Source organism: Silurus aristotelis, assembly GCF_946808225.1.
Source record: "Silurus aristotelis genome assembly, chromosome: 21".
Classification (NCBI taxonomy): domain Eukaryota; kingdom Metazoa; phylum Chordata; class Actinopteri; order Siluriformes; family Siluridae; genus Silurus; species Silurus aristotelis.
Genome location: NC_139594.1, coordinates 15,084,900 through 15,110,341, shown reverse-complemented (window position 1 = coordinate 15,110,341; position 25,442 = coordinate 15,084,900). Strand labels below are relative to the sequence as shown.

The window sequence follows — 25,442 nt, the reverse complement described above, 5'->3', positions numbered from 1 at the left end:
AATACTGAATTCATACCAGAGAGCTCAGTAAAATTGTTTGGTGTGTCTCCTAATGATGGACAAATAATGAGTAAAGTTTCTCTTACTTCTAATATTCAATCCAGCTTAGACACTCATGAAAGCTGAGGAAGAAGCACAACACATCTAAACCAACACACATACACACCCACATACAACAGCTTGTCACTGGCACATTTTTTTATTTCTGCCAGTGTGTGTCGCTGCTTATGCAATGCAGTCCTACCTGGCATGTGGCACGTCTATGCTGGACGACACAACCTTGCGTTTTTGCTCAAGCAGGGACACGGACCGTGTGTTGTCCTTCTCCATGGCCCCTCGCCTGTGCTCCGGTGCCCGCAGATCCTCCACCCCGTTTGTGTTCTCGCTTTTCTGCGTGCCACCGTTTTGACCCTTTGCTGGCACGTCTCGCTGCCCGCCGTTACACAAACTCTGCCAAGAGAAAACACACATAGTTCACTAAGTGCAGGAAAACATTCTTCTACAGCTTCCCCCCCCTCATACATGTCCAAAAGCAAGAATGCAGTGGAGCGAACTGGGATTCTAGGTGCTTTCCCACTAACAAATCAACATGACGAGATTGAAAGCAAGCGTTTGTACAACAGTAAATCGCAACAACTGTTGGGGATAAATATGATTTAAATAGGAGGAAAGAAAAAAAAAAGAAAAAAAAAAAGATTTTATTTTTAACTCTGCAGGAAACTGTTTGGTCACACAATCATTAGAATATTTTCTAACCATATATATATATAAAATGCAAAGTTGTGTCGTCCAGCATAGACGTGACACATGCCAGGTAGCAAAATTGGACTGAAAACACAAACATAAATTTGTAAACAACAACAGTGTTTCTCTGTGTGGTTGTTGTTGCATGTTGTGTGTTGCTTTATACCAGAGGTGTAATAAAACACCACTTTCTGTATCTGTATATGTTTACTACTCCAAAATTTGTTCTCATTTGGACATAAACCGTGGCCTAACCTTGTTCTGTCATTAGATTTTTTTTTTTTTATGTGAACCCTACCACTATATTCAAAAACCACTGGAGAAAAAAATACAGTAATCCCTCGTTTATCGGTGTGGTTACGTTCCAAAACAGCCCGCGATAAACGGACGCCACCCCAAAAATGCTATTTTACGTATACAGTACTGTACTGTATTAACATTTTACTATATTTCATAATTAATAATTAGATTTGTATTAATACATTTCATAATTTCAACATAAAACTCCATAAAAAACTATACCTATAGGTTTTTGGTCTATCATGCTATCCGCGAGAGACCGGGAAAATCAGCCAAACTAATTAGTTATGTGGCAAATGCAATTCCGTGATAAACCGGGGGCACGAGATTCGAACCGCGGTAAAGCGGTGGATTACTGTATCCTGCTAACAAAGCTGAGTTTGCAAATTCTAACAATCAAACAGAAATCTGTAGTAAATAACTACATTCAGCCTCAGCTGAGAGACGACAAGTGGTCTCAAACAAGCACCCTGGGAAGATTTACTGCAAATGTTTTTGTGTTTGTAACATTTCCGAAAGATCAGGGAAAGTTCTATGGACACACTCGCAGAAATTTTCTATGAAGCTGAGACAAATTTACATTGATGGGGCTGGTCAAAATATTGTCCTTTCAGTGGCATTGGCTGTACATTTATGGCATTTAGCAGATGCCCTTACCCAGAGCGACTTACAACTGAGCAGTTGAGGATTAAGGGCATTGCTCAAGGGCCCAGCAGTAGCAACTTGGTGGTGCTGGGATTTAACCCTATGACCTTCCGGAGTCAGAGTCCAATGCCTTAACCACTGAGCTACTGTATTTTGGGAGAGTTTTAGCAGTTCAGTAATGCATTTTTTAGGTGTCGAGATTAAATATTACTTGGATCATTGACTACACTACATAGACAAAGGTACATGCCATGTGTTTTATCCACCAACATTTTACCACATAATTCGATAGAATGTCTCTGGATGTAGCATTCAATTTGCCCTTCACTTGAACTAGGAGACCCACACATGTTCCACCATGACAAAGCCCCTGTACACAAAACCAGATTTATGAAAATATGATTTACATGGATTGGAGTGGCTTCAGTGGTCTGCTATAGAGCTCTGACCTCAACCATATTGGACACCTTTGAGATTAATTTGAACACTAAATGCAACCACAGACCTCCTTACCTCACCTACATCACTGCTTGTCTTTACAAAAACCCTTCTGGCTGATGAACACACACACACACACACACACACACACACACACACACACACACACACACACACACACACACACACCAAAATCTTGTGAAACCTCCTTCTAAAAGAGTGGGGGTTATTATAACAGCAAATGGGAACTAAATTTGGAATGGGATGATCAAAAAGCACATAGGAATCCTGTGGACAGGTGTCCACAAACTTTTTGTCTTGTTTACATCATTCCTTTCTACACAACCAGTCAGAAAGCTACAGCTGTAGCAACTTCTCCTAAATACCACTAGTTGTACCTTTTTCAGTTACCAAAAAAAAAAACATAATGGAAGCTTTGGTACTGGACTGGTGGCCACATATTCAATTCTCTGGTGCCAACATTTTTGGTACTTTAAATGGTGAAAAAAGGGGCATAAAAACATGATCACCTATAACTGGAGTCGTGTTTGCATCGATGGCAACAGGTGCACAACGACAATTAGCTGCACTGGGGCCACAAACTAGATCAAGATGTTGTTTGCATGGTGATGAGAAGGAGTGTGTAATCTTATCTTATAACAATGAACACCTGGGTGTAGATGATCGGTGCAGATTTCCGTACAATCCACACAGGAGGATCCAGGAAGGAATCCGTTTGCACAAACACTTACTCCGTTGAACCGAAATCCCTGGTGGCTAAGTTTATGCATAGTTAAGCAACATGCCTGCTATACTCATATGCTACGTTGTTCTCTAAATCTCTACACTATTCATCACACCTACAACATGCTGAAGTGCTGAGTGATACAAAACACCACAAAATACTGAATATTATCAATGGCTTAGTATTCCATTACTCCTTGCACTTAATGCAAGCGTTAATGCATCCTGTCCATGTGCATACGGACATTTTTGGCCCCCTTATTCTAAAACATTCAAACATTAAATTGGTTAAAATAAAAGTTAAAATAAAAGTAGAGACCACAAACTAACATCCAGCCAGTAGAAATAAATCAGGTCTGCAACAGGTCTGTTTATTTAAACATTATTATGTGACACAAAAAAAAAAGTAATTAATTAATTATTTAATTCGACATCAAAAATCACAAAAAAAGCTTTTTTCCCCCCAACAACAACAAAAAAAAAGCACGAAAGATACGATTTTTTTTTTTTTTTTTTTTTACTTTTTCTCTTTATTTTGACTCCAGCGTGACTTTTCCACCATTAACTATTTAACATGCCAATCCACAAAGCGCAGTAAACAATATCTCAAATCATAACACAGAAATTAAGCTCATAATCACATAAACCTAATCATTTCCTGTCCTATGACATGTTAAAAGACATGGCAAATAGTTTGTTCCTTATGTTCCTATAGCAGCAAAATCCCAAAAGGTTTTATTCCTTTAATACCACAGCGATTTGCAAACGCTAATTTTTACAGTTGCATTTTACTGTTGTGCAGCCTGTAGGAAACGAGTTAGTTCCAGTTTTTCTGTATCACTTTCATTATAACAGTTTTAAGCAGATGTTCTCACAGCAGCCGCTGTCTGGAAACCAAACTCAATCAGCTTCTCTTCAGATAATGCTTTATCCTGTTCTTCATGGACATTACACTTTCTGTGAATTACTCTACTGAACAAAATATGACTGAAGAAGAATGATGGCATTATATTGGACTTTTTCCTAGTAATTTGGATTCACTTCAAATATCCCTTACATTCTACAGATTTTGCACAATCATAGTGAAAAATCATATGCAGTCTTGCATCTTACAGTACCCTCAACAGATTTGTTCTGGATTCACGTTTAGTGCACTACACATCTCTCTATTTCGCTCTAATGTACATCTGTGCTGTGACTCAAAGATTTTAAATCAAGCAATTCATAAGCCAGTGTGCACGAACACATTTCGCTCATGCGAACACTTCGGGAGCTTCAATCAAATTAGGCATATCATAATTCTATCAAATTAATTAGATTGGTGAGCGCGAGGGTTCCATTATTTGATTGGATTAAACCCAAGGAAAACATCCCCCACTCTGCGTCCTGCCTCGTGCGGTTGACTGTACTGCACAGCCACTGTACTACACTTCACTAAGGGGAAAAACAGATTTAACACCGGTCAGTGATCGCCACGTTCTTCACACTCTTAAAACAAAAAAGCACTTGAAACTTGCAGCTAGACATTTATTTATCCTCCTGGGTCAAGCTGTGATCTGTAACGGGTTCCAGGCTGTGGTTAATCAGCCCTTAAAGGCACTTCAAGGACTGTAGTAAACACCAAGAGCACCTCTACCGCCTGTCTCAAAACACCCCGTTATCAATCAGGAGACAATATATGCATGACACCAGGCTACACGGACGGCACGCGGCTCTATATCGCATAACGCCACACGAAAGTGGAGCTTCAGCCTCACCATTATTTGACTTTAAGTGAAACGGATAGAAGAAAAACCTCCTTTGTCCCGCCTTTGTCCTCAGGGCTCATGCTGATGCAAATAAAGCCCCTCCTTACAACAAGTCAACAAGTGGCATTCCCAATGAATAGGGCACCATTAGAAATCCTGGTGCTGTGCCAAGGGCTACAGATTGAACAGTTTTTTAAATCTGAGAAACTTTATTAATGTTTAGATCCACTCCACCTGAGCTTCATAACCGCCAAACACACCCTCTTTTTGTATGCATGTAAGTTTTTTCTTTCACAAGTCACACTTCAATGCAATGCCTGAGCAAATATTCTGGTACTTAAAATATCTTGGTGCACTAATTTACTGATTGGGTCAGAGTGTAACAATGGCAAATTACACATAACACAAACAACACATGTCCATTTGTTTATAAATCTCTATGTTATGAGTAGATGTAGAGCAGCTTGTGCTGATGCCCTGTTTGCTGCAAGCTAATTTTTTTATTGTTTTAGGTTTTCATCATCTGTGTTTTGATGCAAGTGCAAATTGAAGCCGAGTGACGTCATGAAAGTGAGGTAAGTGGCAAAGCTTTGTTTTAGGTATCAAGTGGAAATGAAGCAGCAGCTCATGAGTGAATAATGCATTATTTCAAGAGGTGGCCGCAGTGCATGCAGAATGCAGCAGCATTGGATTAGATACATATACATATTAGTATAGGGCGATAAGGAACTGTATAAATAGCCAGTCGGGGAGGGAGGACAGAATGGAGTCTGTCATGAACCAATACATGCTCGCGCGCACACACACATTCTCGCTTCCGCTAGTGTGCAGAATGCTGCAGAGCGGGTTGGTTTCGCCATGCTCATGTCAAAGAAAATGCATTAATCAAGTCCGTGCTGCAACAAGGCTTGCCATTATACACCTATTAGACATTAAGCATGAAGCATGCGTGTAGCACGCGCGCCGCAAAGCTCATCGCTGCGCTCTCATCGTTTGCGTTCAACGAATGACGATGACGACGATGATGGTGGTGACCGACATACCAGACTGTTGACAAAAACAAAAACAAAAACAAGCTGGCCTCTGCAGCGCGCGCGAACACACGAGCGCAGGCGCGCTCCAACAATGCGCGCGCGCCTTAAAAAAAAATACACACCTTCAAGCTCGGCTTCCTCGCTCCCTTGACAGCTTCATCCTCCGCGTGTCCGCTCGGCACCGGCGCGTCCCTGTTCTCGCGCTCACCCGCTTCCCCTCCGGCAGCAGCCACCGCCGCTCCCGAGCCGGGCGCGTACACGCGGCTTCCGATTAGTGAGCGCTTGACCAGACGCCGGGCGTGCATGACTCCACCGATTAGGTTTTTAAAAAAATATTAAAAAATTATATAAATATTGTCCTTTACGAATAAAAAACGTCGAAATCAATAAGGCAGTAGCGCACCGGAGCGAGCTCTGCACATGCGTAACGAGCCCGGTGATGCATTTTCGGCCATGTCGGTCTCAGTCGCGCGCTCTTCAGTTTAATTAGAATTTAAAAAAAGGCATATTTATTCAAAGTAAATCTGCATGTGCTGCGTGCAGGTCGGACACACGGCTCTATCGGTAGCCCGACCGGCAAGGATCTCTATATTATTATTATTTTTTTTCCAGTCGGGGGTGTTTGTTTTCTTCGCGGAGACGCGCACAAAACACGGCACGGCGCGCGCACCTCGGAGCGGGCTGGACAACGCAAAACCGGAGACGGATCCTGTATTAAAGAACACCACAGTGTGGACGCCTAATGTACACGCATTTCACACATCGTTTCGAGTAGCAGCCTTGATTCCTGTCGCCCACATCACATCGCATCCGCAACGAGTCGTGTGCAGTTCCGTTCCGTGCCGGTCTTCCGTCACCGAGCCTGCAGCCTCGACCGGCGGAGCGCGCGCTGTAAACATGTGCGCTCTCGCGCCGAGGATCTGCGCTCCGATTGGCTAGCGGCGTACACGCCTCCGCGTCTCAGCGCGCTTCTCTGCCCCGCGCATCTTCTCTCGCTTTCCAACCAGAACGCGCTCCCCAGAACCCCTGGCTTTACTGCCAGCTATATTCCCAAATCTCATGCCAGCGTGTACAAGTTCCCGGATGCAACCCTAAGCCTAGTGCTTGGGGTGCGTCTCAAACCGCATAGAAAGTATGTGACTGCTAAATGGGTCCGCGGTTTTGTGTGCAAACACACACACAAGAGCTACATAGAACATACATAAGAGCTGAAGAACATAACATATCCTGCATAGAGAAGCCGCATCTCTGATAGCATAAATCATATGCACATGATAGTCTAAATATTTATCCTTCAAATCGTGCACTAGTGGTTTCTATCATTCCTGGCTGTTCTAGAAATCACCTATCAAAACAACAAACTTACCTCCATACAAAAAACCCCAGAACTCATCCATGTGTTGTCCCAGTGCTAGAGCTTTTTGAATGGATACCCATGATTGACAGAACAAAAAAAAAACATTGAATACAATATATTTAGTTTGATTTGAGGTGGAGCAGATATCCTTCAAAATGAACACATGGCACAGGATCGCTTATGTTTTTAATCATACGTGTGTCTCCAAGTGCTTTATTTTGGTCAGGGTCACAGTGGATCTACAGCTTCCCCCAGGAACGCAAAACACAATGTGGGCATGCGTCCAGGAAATTATGTCAGGCGTCCATACAGTACCTAGAGGCAGTTAAGCATGTCATTTCAGCTCCACATATGCACACATTGAGGGAGAAGATGTGAAACTCTAAAAAGACAGAAACCCATTTTTGGGATCAAACAGAGGTTCAAATCGTAGAGCTGTAAAGTTGCGTTCTCACACACACACACACACACATACAAATACACACACATACACTCAGGGATTTTATCCCCGCAAGTCACAAGGTATTGTACAATCATGTCACTTCTTTTATCAGAGTGTAATGCATTTAGCATTCCATAAATCATGAGACAGATCATGTGCATTCTACATTCACTCCCTTTTTAAGTCACTGTACATTATATTTCACTCTGTATTTGCACGTTTCCTTAGCTATCAATGTGACCCTCTGGAATATTGTAGCCAGAATCATTTCATGAGTGCAGATGGAGTCTCTGTTGTCCACCTTTCCATTTCTAAAAATGTGCAGTCATTAGTTTAGGCCCCATGTGGGTCTCTTCCACTTAGGAGTCCTCCAGCAACTCCCCAATAAAATGATGCCCCTATTGCAGTTATACGAACACCTACGTTTTAACACAGCAATACACATCTAGAGAAATCTTATTTTATTGTAACTCCACTTTACGTAATGCTCTGCCATAATGTTTTCACTTTATCATTTAGATAAAAGTTCCTTTTATATTGCACAGCAGCTCCATCGTGAAGCACAACACATGCTGAGACAGATGTGCCTGTCAGGAATAAATCAAATGAAATTGTGCCTGTAGATACCAAATCTCATCATGGTCTTCAATTTAAAACCGCTTGTCTCAAGGTCACGATAGTGGATCATCAAAAAAAACAACTGACTGTTACAACCCTCCTACTAATACGTTTTCTCCGGCAATTCATAGCTGAAATTACACATATATTACACATGCTCCTAAAATAGACTCATGCGTTGTGTCAGGCCATCTGGTGTCCGAGTCTATCATCATACACTCGTTGTTATCTGCAAAAAAAAAAGCTGCATGTAGGTCAGTATTACATATGTTGTCATGTTTTGGCATAACAGAAAGGAACCGGTTGGCCTTGAGAACATAACAGTAAGGATTGAAATGTTTTCTGAGGTTGTGTGAATGTGAATGGGCAAAACTAAAATGTCGCATTGTTTGTATGTCCTTCACAGCTCAGTAGAATTAGTAATGAAATGATATAAATAAAGCACAACCCTTATTTAAATATTCTACCTGTAAATAGATCACATTTTCATGTTCTGTCAGGCACGTTGGTATTGGAATTTAAGTCACCTGTCACTTATGGAAATATCAGAACAGCACCAGGATAACAATTAATAGCAACTGTCATTTTTTTTTTTTTTTTTTACAATAATCACTCTAGCACTAAATGCACTTTTACTGCCTGGTAGGTGCAGAAATTCAGAAAATCATTAAGGTATCACTCAGAATCTCTATAATGGAAGGCAGTTCTTTTCTTGGTGACCCAAAGTCCCCTGGAGAGTTTTCATCTTCTGGAAAATTCCCCTTTTCACAGCACCTCTGTTGAATGCATTTGCATACTTGATGCTTAGTGTCAAATATGAAAAGGGAAAAAAAATTCCTCTATGGCAAATCAATATCCTGGATATAATAAATCATATTTAGTAAATTACAGAGAGTCAAGGAATTTAGTTTTTAAGTTGATCCTACTAACCACAGGATATATATAAATATATATAAAGAGTGAATTTAATGGTAAAGCTGTACTGTAGATGTACTAAAGAGGACATATTAGGTGAATTGGGGAATAAATTGCACTTTTTAATGCACCGCTATTTTTATCCGGTTCAAATTTAATGGAAACCAGCAAGGGTTACGTTCTATGACCCCTCGTGAGTAAAAATAAAAATGGCGAGGTTTCGACTCTCCTTTTGATGGTTCCTTTTTCAAGGGGAATTGTACATGTACTGTACATGAAGTGAATTTCTGGTCATAAATAAATAATTATTTACTACTTTAAATGAATAATACAATAATAAAAGTTTTTCAAACATTCCTTTGTAATTTATTAGTACAAATTTGAAATGTTACTCCGAACTTTCGCAAACTATTGAGGTTGCGAGTGTCAAAGTCGAGAGTATCGAGGTTTCACTTTGTGTGTGTGTGTGTGTGTGTGTGTGTGTGTGTGTGTATATTTTTTTTTGTTTTTTTGGCCATATGTTGGATGTCTGAAGGCACTTAAGCAAATGTATGATTTCCTGTCTGTCTGAACCAGAAATAAAAGCGAACTATCTGTACCATATTGAATTTCAGAGCAAATCTTTTTTCCCTGAATCGTATTGCATTGAATCGCATCGTGTTGAATCGAATCGAAATCGGATCGCACTTCATCATAACAGAGGTGAATCGTTTCACGTCACATTGGTAGTTGCTTCATATGTATCTTTAATGTATTGTATCATTGGTCGAGATGCAAAACAAAAAATAAAGCAATGCTGCTGTATTGGCTTTTTTTTTGCCTCGTGGAAGCACATGAGATGACACTTGTCTAAATTTAGAAGGACAATTTTCACGACATTGGCAAAATGGTTTACCACCTGTGAAACATGCAAAAAAGTTTTTTTTTTTTTTTTTTTTATAAGAACAGTACCAGAGCTTTTACTGAGCTTCAGTCTATTCAATACAATGGACCTTTTACTATAACTGATCAAGAGGTGTTTTTTATATACATTTTATTTTATGTAATCATAGACCAGGATGCATTAAACACACACAAGCTCTATAATGAATCCAGCATGACTGCAGTATTTAATCGGCAAATGACATTTTAAAACGATTATGATGATACAAAACAAATGCAGTGATATGCGTTTACAAAAGAAATTAAATAAAATACACTCAATTCACTATGATGCAAAAAAAGATAATATTATACCGTGATATTAAATAATCCACGTACTTTTACAATACAGAGCATGTACCAAGAAAATGTACCAAAGTTTTCACAGAACAAGACCCACTCACAATCACACACAACCTCAGTGGGACACTTTATGTGTGTGTTTTATATATATATATATATATATATATATATATATATATATATATATATATATATATATATATACACACACACACACACACACACACACACACACACACACAAGCACACATACATACATACACACACAAATTCCTTTTAAACATCCACAGGACTTAAAAAAATCCACAGCCTCATGTGCTTTATAAGTTGTCAGACAGGAATATACAATTAAAGCCTTCATTGAGAGAAAAGAGAGAAAAGACAGGCACGTTATAGAGGACGTGGTATGTAAAAATCGTACATGTTAATGAATAAAGTTAGAAGTATGTACAATTGTCTCTTGGCATGTCATGAATACGCATGCAGTGTCTGTTCTTGAGAAGCACTTCGTATTTGAAGTTTGTACATGGTACTGTAATAATAGTGCCGAGGTGAGTACCTTTTGTGCTTTACAAACATACAACTCTGTACCTATTATATATTACGGCAATACAATTAATTGATGAATTGTATCATTCAACTGGATGCACATCCATATATTCTTCACATCACAAATCATTTAGAAAATTCCTATGTTAGGAATCGATATGCTTTTTTTTTTTTTTCTATTGTTAGCATTATTAAAATTAGGACCGTATGAATGTTTGAAGTTTTTTTTTTCTTTAACGAGCCAGAGGTGCCAACATGCTAAAACAGTTTTATCACAAAAACCCAAATGTATGCGATATTGTAAAATTGTACCGAATGCCACATTTTACCATATGCTAATACCACCCACTTTATCTACTGCTTCCAGTAAAAAAACAACAACAAAAAACAAATAGAGAGATCAGTGGTTAAAGTCTGTTTGAAAGTAAATGCACCTCATATACAGCGTCCTTTCCCCATCTGTTTTTTTTCAACAATCATATTTTCATGTTGTCTGATCACTGCTTTATCTATAAAACAATTTGGGGGCTAAAGAAATGTAATTAAATAGCTAATTTCTGTATAATTACCAGTCTAACTAAAAACTTCTAATTATGACTGAATGGCACAGACCCAAAATATCCAAAATAGTAATTGTTTTCTATACATTAGATTAGTTATGTATATGTATTTGCATCTTGATTTTCAAATCAAAAGCAGCGAGGTAATTCAAAAAGATCCATCTTGCTACAGCGGTGTTGTCGGATCTAAGCGTCAAGCATCATAATGTAAGCACTGCGGTGACTATAAATTATGGCACCAGAATATTCACATCACCATACTATACATACACTGACTTAATTTAGCTAATAAAATGACTGTTGCAATATGTCTGGATCCACATAAAACTAATCAGAAGTCATGTAGAATCATGATCGTGCGAATTCTTAATAGCATGAGAACATCATTCAGTTGTTCAGTCATCCTCAGTAACTGGTCAGGGTGGATCTGGAGTCTAACACAGGAACAGACTGGCTAATTAAAGAAAATGTAGATGGGGGAATTTATCTTGGCCAATCCACCAACTGGCATGCTTTTTCAATTGTCAAAGGAAACCAGAGAACCCTGATGAAACCCACATGTACACAGAGAGTCTGCAAAGACAGTAACCCGAGCTTAGGATCGAACCAGGAGCGTTAGAGCTGTGACAACAAATCAAACGTTTTTTTTCTATTGCACCTTCACACCATAAGCACAAGTTTGTGACTCCATATTCATTTGATTTGCTGGAGTGTCAAATAAGTGCTAAACTAAGTCCATTTGAGCCATGCTACATCACTCAGATTTACTGAAGTGCTGTGCAACTCTCAGTCAGAGACGAGACGTCTCGCTATTCAGCTCCAGCTCTCCGACATTTGCGTAGTCAGACTCCATCAGACCGTTATCCTGCTGGCCCTCGTCCTCTACGCTCTTCGTGATCTTGATGGTCTCGTACCCGGGGTCTGTGTTCTCCGCAGGCTGCTCGGCAGGGGGCGAGGGATACGCGTCTCTTACCGTAGCGTACAGCTCGCTGGAGCTCGACTCCACCACCATACCCCTGATTTCCCCGATGCTGCTGTAGTCGTGCTCCTTTTCCTCCTCCATCACCGGCTTATTCACAGTGTGGTACAGGCACAATAACTGCGAGGAGGCAGGAAAAGAAAATAAACAGTCTGGGTTTAGAGTGAAGCAAATTGAATAAAAGGATCTCACTGTATTTTATTTGGTCTACTTGGTCAACCGTGAGAACGGAGAGAATAAATTTTGCAATATTGTTATATATTATATAACAATTATAACTGGGATAGCACTGTTTAAAACACACAATGCTCAGGTGAAAAACACACTGGATGATCTGTTGTATTCGATGTCACAGTCTTCTATTTTCAAAGCAAAAACCCTGCAACTCATTTGCAAGTTCATGGTGTGTGTAATGAATGGATTTCTGTTCTTTCCAACTGATAAAGGATATTTACAATGCAGATCGATACGTGATTCATTAATTAAGAAACTAAGTCCTGTAGTAAATCAATACTAAACACTTTGGACATCTGGGAGGAAAATCGGTCTATAAAGGTAGCGATTTTTCTTGTAGGATGTTTGCGGTGTGTTTATTTTTATTAAAACCACTTTACCTCAGGAATATTATTGGCTTAACAATTAAACCAGTGTATTAAATAGCGTACACTTGGCTGTGTTAAAGAAAGGCTCCAACATCATTTGACAGACAAATGACAGATGGGAAATTTACAATGACAGGCTGTTGAAGAGGTTTAGAGCCCTGTGGCATCAGATGCTACATCCATTCATGTCAATAAATAAAAATAATCATTTGTCTTTTGTACACATGTAACAATGCACCCTGTTCCCTTTAGCAGCAATGCTGCCATGTACACATAATGGCACTTTATGTCCAAGTCTGTAACAGCAGCAGGATGAAAAGTGCTCCAAGCTCTCGTCTGCAACACAGTTTTTTCCTGTCATTTTCTTCATGTCAGCAAGTCATGTTTTTTATGCCTCAGCTCAAATGATTTAACATTTGCACGCATGCACAGTCTATAAAAATGGCCATTTTTTAGTCTCATCCAAATTCATCATGCCAAAGTGTTTTCAGTACAATTCCAGTAATATTATACCGTAATTTCCGGACTATAAAGCGCACCCATATATAAGCCGCACCCACTGAATTTGACAAACATTAATAAGCCGCACTGAAGTCTACACTGAAACTAATGAACTTTACACAGGCTTTAACGAAAGTGAGTGTCTGTTACACGGTGTAACGGGTGAAATATGTTGCGCTTCCTTTAAGAGCAGAGCGCCATTTTGGGAATAGCCTGCTGCCGCATTTTTCCGCTGTTACTGCATGTGTGCAAGACTGAGGATTATGTCCTTATTGTTTTCTGATGCTGATTTCTAAGTTTCTTTGACTAAACCGTAACGCTGTGACCAAGAAAAATCAAAAAGCACGAGTTTTGGAAAACTGTCTGTGCTTATATGATTTCTGTTGCAACTGGAGTTAGCGAGCTCTCCCTTCACCCAGACTCAGTGCGTTACAACGGCTTGTATCTAAACAGTAAAGAAAGTCATTGTTTACTGTCTTCCTCCTTCCTTTCACAACTATTTCTCTCGGGAGTTTATCTTTTGGCATCGTTGTGCGTTAAAAAAACAAAAGGTTTTTTCTTCCGATGCCGTGCAGCTCAGAACACAGGTGAGGTGCGTTTTTTCGTTTCCGTTCGGAAATTTCATTGGTCTAATGTTATGGGGTTCAGTTTTTTGGCTTGAAGTTTGTGAAACCGGGAAAAATTCATAAATAAGCCGCTTCGTTGTTTAAGCCGCGGGGTTCAAAAAGTGGGAAAAAAATATTGGCTTATAGTCCGAAAAATACGGTAAGTATAATTCCTGTAATTATTCCTTTACCCAACAATTTCATAAAATTGTATTTGTATAACACTTTTTACATAAGGTTATAATTTTATAAGAATGGTGGTGACAGTGGCAAGGAAACTCCCTGAGATAGTCTGAGGACAAAACCTTCAGAGGAACCATCCTCAAAACCCATCCTCATCTGAAATGCACCAAATGTCTATTCGTTGCAGTTCCATCGTTGAGTTGTGTAGTAATAGGTGCTTAAATGCAGATTCATTCATGCAACCTTTGGCTTAGGCTGAGCCATTGTAGTAGACTGTTTTTATTAATTACAGGGCAAATCCATCCTCAAAGTCCAACCTCCCATTGCTAATCTACACCAATAATAAAATAAAAAAAATATAGCCAGCATTCATTCTTCTGTTTTCTAAATAGCATACTTTCTCCCTAACTACTGAGAAGGAAAACAGAACAGGTATTTTTGACCAACAAAACAAGAAGTAAAAAGCTTTGCAACTGTTATATTAGTGGTTACACTGGTTCAACAGTCATGTTGTAGTAAATATCTGGCAGACGGGTGCACCTGCCCAGCATGAGACAACACCCACAAAACCAGCTGTAATGAGGGCTTGCACAGAGGTGCATTTGTGTATAAAAAAACTAAACGAGGACATGCATGCTGATTACCTGTTGAGCTGAGCCTCATTAAGCTGTATGCAAAACAATACCACATACTGCCATGATGGACCCATAATTATCCAAATAAACTAAAACTGTTACTGTTGTATAAGTATGGAACGATGGGGGTTTTTGGGGTTTAGGTACACCACCTGTGTAACATGTGACATGTGTATATATATATATATATATATATATATATATATATATATATATATATATATATATATATATATATATATATATATATATATATCTCTGCCTCATCTGTCAAGACATCAGGCTATTACACTGACAGCAGACACCTGGAGCATACTGTGCATACTGCAGCGCAGAGCTCATTCTCATACATGCATGCATCATCATGCCAGCTGTTTCCTCACCCCTGCTGTGTGCAGACTTTCATTTAGCCACACTACTCACCTCTCTGGGGTAAATAATGAATTCTGAATGGGGTTTATCCATGTCTATCCAACAGCTGCTCTTCATACAAAGATGCAGTAGTAAACTGGGAGTACCCCGGTACAGGCGTTCAACATGTTCCATGTAGCTAGGATAATTAATTCAACATGGCATAAATCATACAAAGCTTTAACTTGGAACCACCCTAAAATAATTACATAGCCGATTCTCATAAATCAGGCTAGTTAAAACCTGTGATAAGCATCCTACCCCTCTACATTCCTGTGCTCTCTCTCACACTAAATTTGCCATTCTCCCTCTGCACAGTGATTGATTCCATTTCTGGTTTATTTTGCATGCTAATGCAACTAGCCAGCCCTAAAAATGTGACTGTATAATATTAAACCAGAATAAATTCTGTTGTGTTGAGAGTTAATCTTTGAAATCCTAATGTGGAAATACAAATGTCTCTAAAACTCTATTGTGATTGTTTAAATCCAATCCAATCCATTCCCAATTAAGCTGGTTGTTAAAAACAGCCATAAACAAATGTACGGCTAACTTTAGTGTAGACACATTGGCAAGTCGAAAATCCATGAATTTTGCCTGCTATTTATTAAACGCTTTTCACAAACATTTACATTTGTTAGTTTTGTCTTTCTGCTTATAGATATGTTGTTTAAAATTAGATCCTTTGTTTTTTTAAACACCTAATTTTATATATTTATAATATATCCCATGCATTATGACTGTACACTGATCAGGCTTAACATTATGACCACTGATGATCTCTTCATCATGGCACTTGTTAGTAAGTGGGATATATTAGGCAGCAAGTGAACATTTTGTCCTCAAAGTTGACGTGTTAGAAGCAGGAAAAATGGGTGAGCGTAAAAATTTGGGTCTGACTGGGTCAGAGCATCTCCAAAACTGCAGCTCTAGTGGGATGTTTCCAGTCTGCAAGTATCTATCAAAACTGGTCCAAGAAAGGAACAGTGGTGAACCGGTGACAGGGTCATGGGCAACCGAGGCGCAATAGAGCACGTGGCGAGCGAAGGCTGGCTCGTGTGTTCTGATCCAACAGACGAGCCTCTGTAGCTCAAACTGCTGAAGAATTTAATTATGTTAATGCTCAACAGGTCAGAACTGTTTTGGCAGGAAACAGGGGGATCAACACAATATTAGGTAGGTGGTCATAATGTTATGCCTGTTTTGTTATGTTCTTTTATTCAAGTAAACATTTCACTTTTCCTATTTTTTTTTTTCCCCCTAAAGGTTTCAACTATTATAGTAAAATATAGTCCTGTTGTGTGCTGTTTGCTTATGGGTAGAATATTAAACATTATATTTTCTTTTAGTGGCGTCCGTGCATGAGGCATTTGAGATACTGAGATGGATACTATAAACCTAAATAAACCTCTGTGGCTTGGCTGCTATACCTCTATTAACAGGACAAAGACAAAGATGCTAGAAAGCTCCAAATGTGTTGGACAACATCTGGTGATTATTACATCCTCGAGAGATTAATAGATCCCTGAGACACATGCACCCAGTTTGACAGATGAGACAAATCACCAACGGCCAACTCAGAGCTGAGCTACATACAGAGTTGGAATGATTTGACCCTAAACCCAGGCCATATGGGGAATAGAGGAGGGGGAGTATGAAGATGTTATGAGATGATGGGTGACAAAGTGCTGACTTTAGGTTCAAGGGCTGCAGGTGGCTGGGTTGCACACCAAGAGAGGGAAACCCTGGCTGCTGTACACATCTCAGCTTCATTACAGATGAGCTAATTGGCTGTAGGGCCGAAATCAAAGGAAGCAGAGATGCAGACAGAGATAGAGAAAACTAGGGGAGATATGAGTAGAGGGGTGTGTGTGTGTGTGTGTGTGTGTGTGTGTGTGTGTACACTGAGGTATGGAGCTCATGCTGCGAGCAAACAGCAGCCCAGCCTGCAGGCGCAGCATGAGCTGTCCATTTTCCTCCACAGATGGCTTCATTTGTATGCTATGGATGCACAGCCAGACAGAGCAACCCGACCTAAAAGATCATAATTAAGCAGGAGTCGCTGGCTATTGTTCCCTCCTGTGTCTAAATTTAGCTCTTTCCATTGAAGAGCAAAATAGACAGCAAGGTTTAGGAGGCATTATCTTTATGGACCTTAAAATACAGATTAGCAATGACCCCCACAATTTAAATCAACCACTTGTTTTATTGAAACTCCTCTTGTTATATTTGCATTTTATTTTTTTTAATTTTTTTAACACTTACTTATACCGAGTTAGTGCAAAATGGTTACTTTAGTTTAATTCATTGCTTGGTAATGAAACCAACCAAAATGCATTTAAAAAGCATAAAATACAAACAAAATGGCTGAGACTGTGTGGAAATAAATGTGTGGAAAAGGGGAAGGGGTTGAAAAATGTTCTCTCGAAACTCATTTGTTCACTGGTCAGAAAGCAAAGTGTAAACAATCCCCCGGCAAGTGCAAGTAGAAAATTACGGAAATCAGCCAAGCGTGGCGAAACCGAGCCAGCGCTAAATAAATGATTAAATAACACCCAATCCAAGGGTGCCAACACTTACATATCTTAATATAAAAAGAAAGACCAGGCAGTGAGTGCAAATGTGGTCAGAAGGCATTAAAATATAATAAACATGACTGTCGTCTATTTCATTGATGTGTTTGTGACAGGATTCATTAATTTCACGCCATGTAGTATAGAAGTACAGGCTCTACAGTACAATGCCATGATTTTATATGCTATACAGTGAGCAAACTGTAATTAAGAAGCCATTTGGGATTCAGTCAAGGATTTAATAAATTAATCAAAGTCATTGAGATAAATTGCATCAAAGAAAACCACTGCTGTTGGTAAATATAAAAAGTAAAATTATGATATTGATTCTTTTCGGGTCGAATCTTTGTTTGTTTGGGTTTTATTTATTTAAATAAAACCCAAATAATATAATTTTTTTTTAAAGCAATCACTGTTTTTAGTGTAGCCCCTTGGTAATGCTTTGTTCTGGGAAAACTACAAGCTCACTAGTGGTCTAAAATATTTTTAAATACACAACAATATTAATTCATTTACTCAGCTGCTTCATTTTTTTATTAATTACCCTGAGAGGAATATTTTGCCTCAATTAATTTGACTAATTTAAATATAATATACTTTACTGCTTAGATATATTTTTTTAAAGTACAAAAATACCAAGAGTGCCCTTTTACAGACATTTTGTAGTCACCACAAAGAGTGCATCTGTCTGTCTGTCTGTCTGTCTGTCTGTCTGTCTGTCTGTCTGTCTGTCTGTCTGTCTGTCTGTCTATCTATCTATCTATCTATCTATCTATCTATCTATCTATCTATCTATCTATCTATCTATCTGTGTTTTCCTTACCTCTCCATTCTGCAGCGTAGTGATGTTCTGGTTATCGTTCTCATCCAGCACTTTATCAGGTATAGGTGGTGGAGTCTCCTCCTCAGGTTGCTCTGCCACTGTGCGCTGGGCCTCGGCTTCCACACTGTAGCGGCTCTTCTTCTTCAGGTCGATAGATGCGTACTCCGACCCGTCAGTCAGAGGGCAGAGGTCAGGAGTGCCAGGGCTGGGGCTCACGTGCCCATTGTGCTGGGCAGTCGAAGGCTCACTGGGGGTCAGTGTGCCGGTATTGAGGCATGCCTCCTTTAGCTCTTTCACCGTCTCGTAGGGTGAATCCTCCACAACATCCTGTGAGACTCCCCCCTTCAGCACCTCGTACGTGGCGTCCCCAGAGGTTTTACATTCTTCAGGTGAATCTGCTACCTGCAGACTGTTGGCGCAGGGAATGCTGGGTAACTCTCTGTCCTGGGGGCATTTAGAAGAGCGATGCTCTGATTGGATGGACAGCATTTCTTCGGAAGGGTGTGGACTCGTGTCCACGGTATCTGTGAGGACTGAGATGGAGATAAGCAGAGACAACGATGAACACTGCTGATTTAATATCAGTCTTATATTTACCATACAACAGAGAGAAGCTAAGCAAGTACCAATATTCAATTACAATTATTGCCTAAACATTAATCCCAATTAACGATTGATGTATTCCCCCTATACTCTATGTCTCTTTAGCAGCTTTTACAAAGAAAAAAAAACAATTAATGAGAAGGTCGTGTTTGGGTTAAGAATGAATAGGAGTTAGAAGCACACAATTATACTGTCACAGATGTGGCACTATAATGTTTATCATTAGCTCCTCCATGCTGTTAAGGTTGATGGACAATTGTTTGGTATCTTCTACAACGATGCTGTAGAGAATAAGAGCTTATTTAACTGACTATAAATACAATACAATTTATATAATTTTGAAGTCCATTGGTGTTTCCTTAATAAACAGATGTTTTAAAAAAAAAAAAAAAAAAAAAAAAAAAAAAAAGGCAACACAAAAAGGCTCAAGCTCACATTTATACTTGTATCCCTCCTACCACCTTCCCTGTTAAACTACTGTTGCGTGGCATGTATTTACATATCGGAACAAAACTGGCTCTTATAAGTTTCACATTTGGCTGTCAAATAAGAGTGAGAAAAAGGCTGGTACTGCATGACTGTATTTGCACTTTGAATAGTCTGCATACTCACAAAATCTTAAAAAATAAAAAGTCTGCAAGTCTAACAACTTTAACATTTAACTTTAACTCTCTTTTAGTAAACTTTATCTATGGAAGGGATTTCCAGACCAAAATTCAGATATGATGCTTAATTAGTAATGATAGTGTTGGAAACAAGACTTGTCCTCCATATTTGTCCAAATGAGAATTTTTTTGTATATTTAATTTTTTCCACTATTTTTAAGTAAAAATGATTGTGTTTAAACAAGTTATTTTACTGAATATGATGGTTTAATATATTATGTATATGACGTTAAACTTTAATTGTACCTGTACCGCTTGTAAGAGGTCCATTTAAGGAGCTACTGGCCACCAGGTCAGTGCCATGGCTGCCTGTATCTGCTGTTTGACTACATACTTCCTTTTCTGACACCTGCACAGAGACAGGACAAAGACACTTCATATCAGCAAGGACAAATCAAGACACATTCTTCTTGATATAAGTATTGTACATACAATGGTAGATGTATAGGCTTATCTGAGGTTATCTTCATGGCAAAAGCTGAGTTACAAATATTCAAAAGATACATAGATAATACAATACAATACATAGATAATACAAAAATATTCAAGAGATACATATATAATACAAATACAATAAAAGTTAAAATCAAACAAAAAAGAATACGGCTTTTAAGGTTTTTATTTATATATATATATATATATATATATATATATATATATATATATATATATATATATATATATATATATATATATATATATATATAAATATATATATATATATATAAATGTTTTACATTTGCATATGACAGAAACGTAAGACAAATATGTATAGGGTTTAGTGGAAAAGTCTTACATGACATAAAAGTGTGCTAGAGATTTTTTTGTGGTAAATTTTATGTTATTTGCCATTTGTAAACGTGTAATCTTCTGCTTGGCATCTTCTGCTTGATTAACATATAATGATTGATTATGTGTTTAAAGTCTGAGGGAGGAATTTGACATCCTAGTTTCAGTTTTACTGCATTATCAGCCTTATCATCCTAATTATTTCCTGATGGACCAACAGGACCCAGAACTCAGCAGAAAATAATACTAAAGGACTGATTCTATAAGTGGGTTCACTTCAGTTAAAATGCAGTCTACCAAAAGACAATCAGTTTTTGAAGTTTGGAGACATGATTCGGAGACCTTCGTCCCCTTTTGCTGCCGTTACACAAGTTTCACTACATCTATAAATATAGGAAAGTGAGAAAGGAAATAATTTCTATTATCTATATATATATAGGGTGAGTCACTCCTCCTTCCTGATGAGTCAGATCCATGTTAATAATAGGATTTTTTAGTGTCCAGTCTGGTACAAGACTGAAGTTCACCTAGTTTAAGATGTCCAAAAGATCTGATTTTAGGTTTGGTCTTATTGTGCACACATAATAAAAAGAAAGAAATATTCACAAATCCATCTGTGTGTCTTCCTTTAAGCATTTAAATCTGTAATGCCCAACTGGTTCTGCCTCTATCAACTTATAATTTTTCCTCCAAACTCAGAAAAAAAGGAAGTTAGCATAAAAACTAAAATCCACCACATTCGCACTAATTACCCCTGACAATCTATTTCACTTCCTCTTTTTAATCACTGTCAGAGAGGTCAATGACAGGTTGAATCAATGTACACTTGAAACTCACTTCCTCTCAGCATTCTGTGTATTCTATTTTTTCAACTGTTGGTGGTGCTGTTGAGCATTATTCCAAAAAATCCTTTTTAATAATCTGATGTCGAGGCCAAAAAAAGAATTTTAATAAATGAATATTTTTATAAAAATGAATGGTTTTTCTGTATCACCGAAAGATAAATGGCTTAACCCTGCTGCCCTGTTATACCAGCCACTCCTGGAGGGAAAAAAGACAAACTGGATGGAGGTTTTTGGCACATCATCTTTTTGGTTTTTGGCACATCAGAAGGAAAAAAAGTTGCTTTTTGGCGCCACCTGGTGGTGGCTTTGCGATTTTGCTAACAATCGTTTTGAAGTCTGTTTACCATCTATAAACAAAGACCCTATTGAACCTCTAGCTTGATTATACTATCATTTAGTGTGTAGTGAAAGTCAGACAGGGTTTTTTCTAAGCACAATCTTGATCTATGAACTAAATCCAACTATTCAAACATTACACAAAAATGAATGGCGATATTCTGGTTATTTATTTCCAGTGAAAGAACACATTCGACTTTATAGGCTAGACTTGATTTTGATTGACTGAACAACTTTTTTGTTGTTTTGTTTTGTGTGTTAATTGTTTTTATCATATTTCTTTCAATATACAAAAGTATAATTTCATTGTTATGAAAGTTTTTGCTTCACAGCCTACTTTTGCATGTGTAAAAGTCTTTCTCTAATTGCTCAGTGCATATGTGACAGTATACATGATCAGGCAGACCAAAGGTTAAAATATAAGAGTGCATTAAATAAAATGTGAGATTTATTTCTGTATGATGCATGTTAAAGTGCCTATTCTATTTTTGAACAAGGAACATTTTAGGCAATGATATCAGGATCCAAATACACCAGTCCGGACATACAAAAATCCAGGCAACAAACTATGAAAACCAATTGGCAACCATTCCAAAACACGTCTACAAGCAACAATGAAAGCTTAATACTTTCCCACAGTTGTGTGACCATGCTATGCACATATAACGCTGTCAGATGCAATATGCAAGTGCATTCATCACATGACAAGTCAAATGAGATTTTCATAGATGCTCCCTGCTTCTAAACAACGCTGAACTCCTGACCTTTTCTCTCACATGATAATTCTGCAGCCTCCATGCATAAAGCACATGCACAAAAAGACTCCCCATGTCCCCAGGCCTGACAAAGCCGCAAGTCTGCCTGCTTCATGTTTTCCTCCCACTGAGCGTCAGCTCCACAAAGCCCCTTCAGTGTGCTGTGCTCTACCCAGTCCTCCAAGTCCAAAACTACAAAATAAACTGCACACCATCTACACCATCAGCTCTCTCCAAAGCAACTCCTGATTCAGCGAAAAATGGCTCTGTGTGAGAGCTATAGAGCAAACAAACGCCTGAGAAATGATTAAAAAGACACTGTGGGGCTCTGCTTTGAGTCTCGGTCATGCATAGAGAAGGATGTGAAATGCAGAAAATCCTTCACATCAAAAGCATCCCGCTAACGTACCCCATTCATCAGGTTCTCATGGTCTCCGGGAAGCCGGGTCGCTTTCTTTTGCCTGGGGAGAGAAAAAAAAATATGCATTTGATTTTTTTTCTGCAACTTGTGCAAAGTGCTTGTACATGTGGGAAAAATTTAATCCGTTCGTCCATTCGCCTCAAGACAGATATTTTATTCAGACATGTATACCAATTTGCCATGTTACATTGAATACAGTGATTGTAGCAGTCACGTGCAAGGAAACAGGTTGAAATTATACAACTTATTAGCTTTAATGTACATATGAATCTACAAGTTGGTGTAAATAGACCAAAAAGACAAGTGATTATCATTATTTTGGACATTTTTGAGGAACCCAAAACATTTACATCCCCTAGAGTGAAACATCCCGAAGATTCTATCTCCATTTCTACTGATATTCTGCCACATTCCACTTCACTGACACATCAATGAGGACGTAATCATCAACGATTAAGAACATCCAATGTGAAATAGAGTTGCTAGTGCTAGGTGAATTCTTTTCTCCAACCATTCTACAAAATGTATTATTTGATAGACTAACACCATCTGATCTAGTAATATTTGCAATATTTTACAGCTTAATCCCAGACTGAATGCATGAGAGAGCATTATTATTATTATGATGATGATGATAATGAGGTACTCACCCCTGACAGCTGGCACATAGTACCAGAAGCACAGTGAGCAGCAGGAAGGCCCACAGTGCCGTGAGCGTGCTCACTACAGCCAGCTCACCACTGACCTCCGATCCTGCAACCCCTGAACCCCACAGAGCACTCAACACAGGAGCCATTACACATCACACTCAGCAGCTCCCTACATCGGCCACACTACTACAAGAGCTAAGGACAGAGAGAGAGAGAGAGAGAGAGAGAGAGAGAGAGAGAGAGAGAGAGAGAGAGAGAGAGAGAGAGAGAGAGAGAGAGAGAGAGAGCAATGTGTCACCTTCAAGTCAGCATCAACTGTTTAAGCATGGAACTTGTGTCTTTAACAACCATAACACTTGTAACAAACACCTTTTCCTGTGTGAAACACTTGACCATACACACTACATGCTTTTCTAATAAAATGGGTGGTAAAGGAAATAGAGCGACATCAAAACAAACAGATAACAGTCTACTCTATTATATAAAATAGTCATCTCATATTTAAATAAACATCGGTGAACCCAGGACTGCATAATTAATCATATTCAAATCATAATAATTCATTTTGCCTCTACAATTACTTGAACTCCGAGTTTGAACATCTCTGCCATGGTTCCTTTGATTTTTATTTCATCAAATAATTTTTTTGTTCGATTAATTTTTGACGTTCCCATTTATTTGTAATGAATAAGTGAGCTACTGTATATTGATTTATTTACAATTCACATTTTAAATATTAAGCATGAAAAATATTAAAACAGTGTTTTTCATTCTAATAAAAATGATTTATTGCTTATATATATATATATATATATACACACACACACACACACACACACACACACACCATGACCAGGCATAAGAATTCTGACCCATCGAACATTAACAGTATTAATATTATTTAGCATTTTGAGCTACAGGAGCTCGTCTGTTGGATCAGACCACATGGACAAGCCTTCTATATATAATATACAGTACAACATTTAAAGTTACCTAAAATTTGGTCAAATTTGGTTCGCAAATGTGATCATTTTAGTCGCAGTCTGGAGCCCTAAATATTTCTTTATACTTTTTAATATTTTGATACTCAGTTTGAATAACTTTTTCCTTTAAAAATGTATGCAGACCCAAATGCAATTTTAAACCGATATAAAATTCAGTCAAAATAGTCCCAACCTGAACATCAGGATACAATATATCAGCGTTAATGTGCTCCAGAAGGGGGACATATATAATGTCCTCCAGAAGGGGGCGCAGAAACTCAATCCCGAATATGCATCTTTACACTACAGTATTCCTCATGCTAAGACTGCAGTCTGACAATCTGTGCAAACAAACTATTGCTGCCCAGCACTGATCTGACAATGATCGTGAGGCTTAGGCCGGATTCAGCAAGGCAAGCCCCTGTGTGGAGTTATTTTTAGATGAGATGGGAAGCTGAGTGCACCGCACCTCCACAAACTGAATGTGCAGATAACAATCTGATGGCTGGCATCCCAGAAAGTGGCAGAAAGCCATACTCTTTTGTGTCTGAGGAGTTTCTCAGAGGGGAGAGTCTTTCCTCTTCACTCATACTCGCTCACTCACTCATTCACTAGGTCTCTGAATAGACAGCTTTGGGCTAACAAAAGTGCTGGCACCTTGTAGTCGGCAACCTTATTTGGATATATGTTGGTGCTCTGCTCTTAAATAGAAAGCGTGTGCGTGTGTGTGTGTGTGCAATGGAAAAAAACAAGCCCATTGTAAAA

General features: G+C 38.7%; 2 protein-coding genes across 7 annotated transcripts in view; both read right to left on the bottom strand.

Moving 5' to 3' along the window:
* The window catches only part of znf704 (zinc finger protein 704), a 60,386-nt gene extending 53,359 nt beyond the window's left edge, over nucleotides 1–7,027 (bottom strand). For both annotated transcript variants that reach the window (XM_083523737.1, XM_083523738.1), the window contains exons 1-2: nucleotides 5,776–7,027; nucleotides 245–450 (exon numbers count right to left, since the gene is read on the bottom strand). In XM_083523737.1, coding sequence (XP_083379863.1) covers nucleotides 245–450; nucleotides 5,776–5,958 — 389 coding nt within the window. In that variant the 5' untranslated portion in view covers nucleotides 5,959–7,027. The remainder of the gene's footprint in view (nucleotides 1–244; nucleotides 451–5,775) is intronic.
* A 3,039-nt stretch (nucleotides 7,028–10,066) lies between these two features.
* The window catches only part of pag1 (phosphoprotein membrane anchor with glycosphingolipid microdomains 1), a 56,981-nt gene continuing 41,605 nt past the window's right edge, over nucleotides 10,067–25,442 (bottom strand). For 3 of the 5 annotated variants that reach the window (XM_083523792.1, XM_083523791.1, XM_083523793.1), the window contains exons 3-7: nucleotides 23,695–23,889; nucleotides 23,033–23,084; nucleotides 20,145–20,247; nucleotides 18,631–19,163; nucleotides 10,067–12,417 (exon numbers count right to left, since the gene is read on the bottom strand). In XM_083523792.1, the coding sequence (XP_083379918.1) occupies nucleotides 12,109–12,417; nucleotides 18,631–19,163; nucleotides 20,145–20,247; nucleotides 23,033–23,084; nucleotides 23,695–23,840 (1,143 nt within the window). In that variant the 5' untranslated portion in view covers nucleotides 23,841–23,889 and the 3' untranslated portion in view covers nucleotides 10,067–12,108. The remainder of the gene's footprint in view (nucleotides 12,418–18,630; nucleotides 19,164–20,144; nucleotides 20,248–23,032; nucleotides 23,085–23,694; nucleotides 23,890–25,442) is intronic. The other 2 variants (XM_083523794.1, XM_083523795.1) reach the window with 1 other exon arrangement.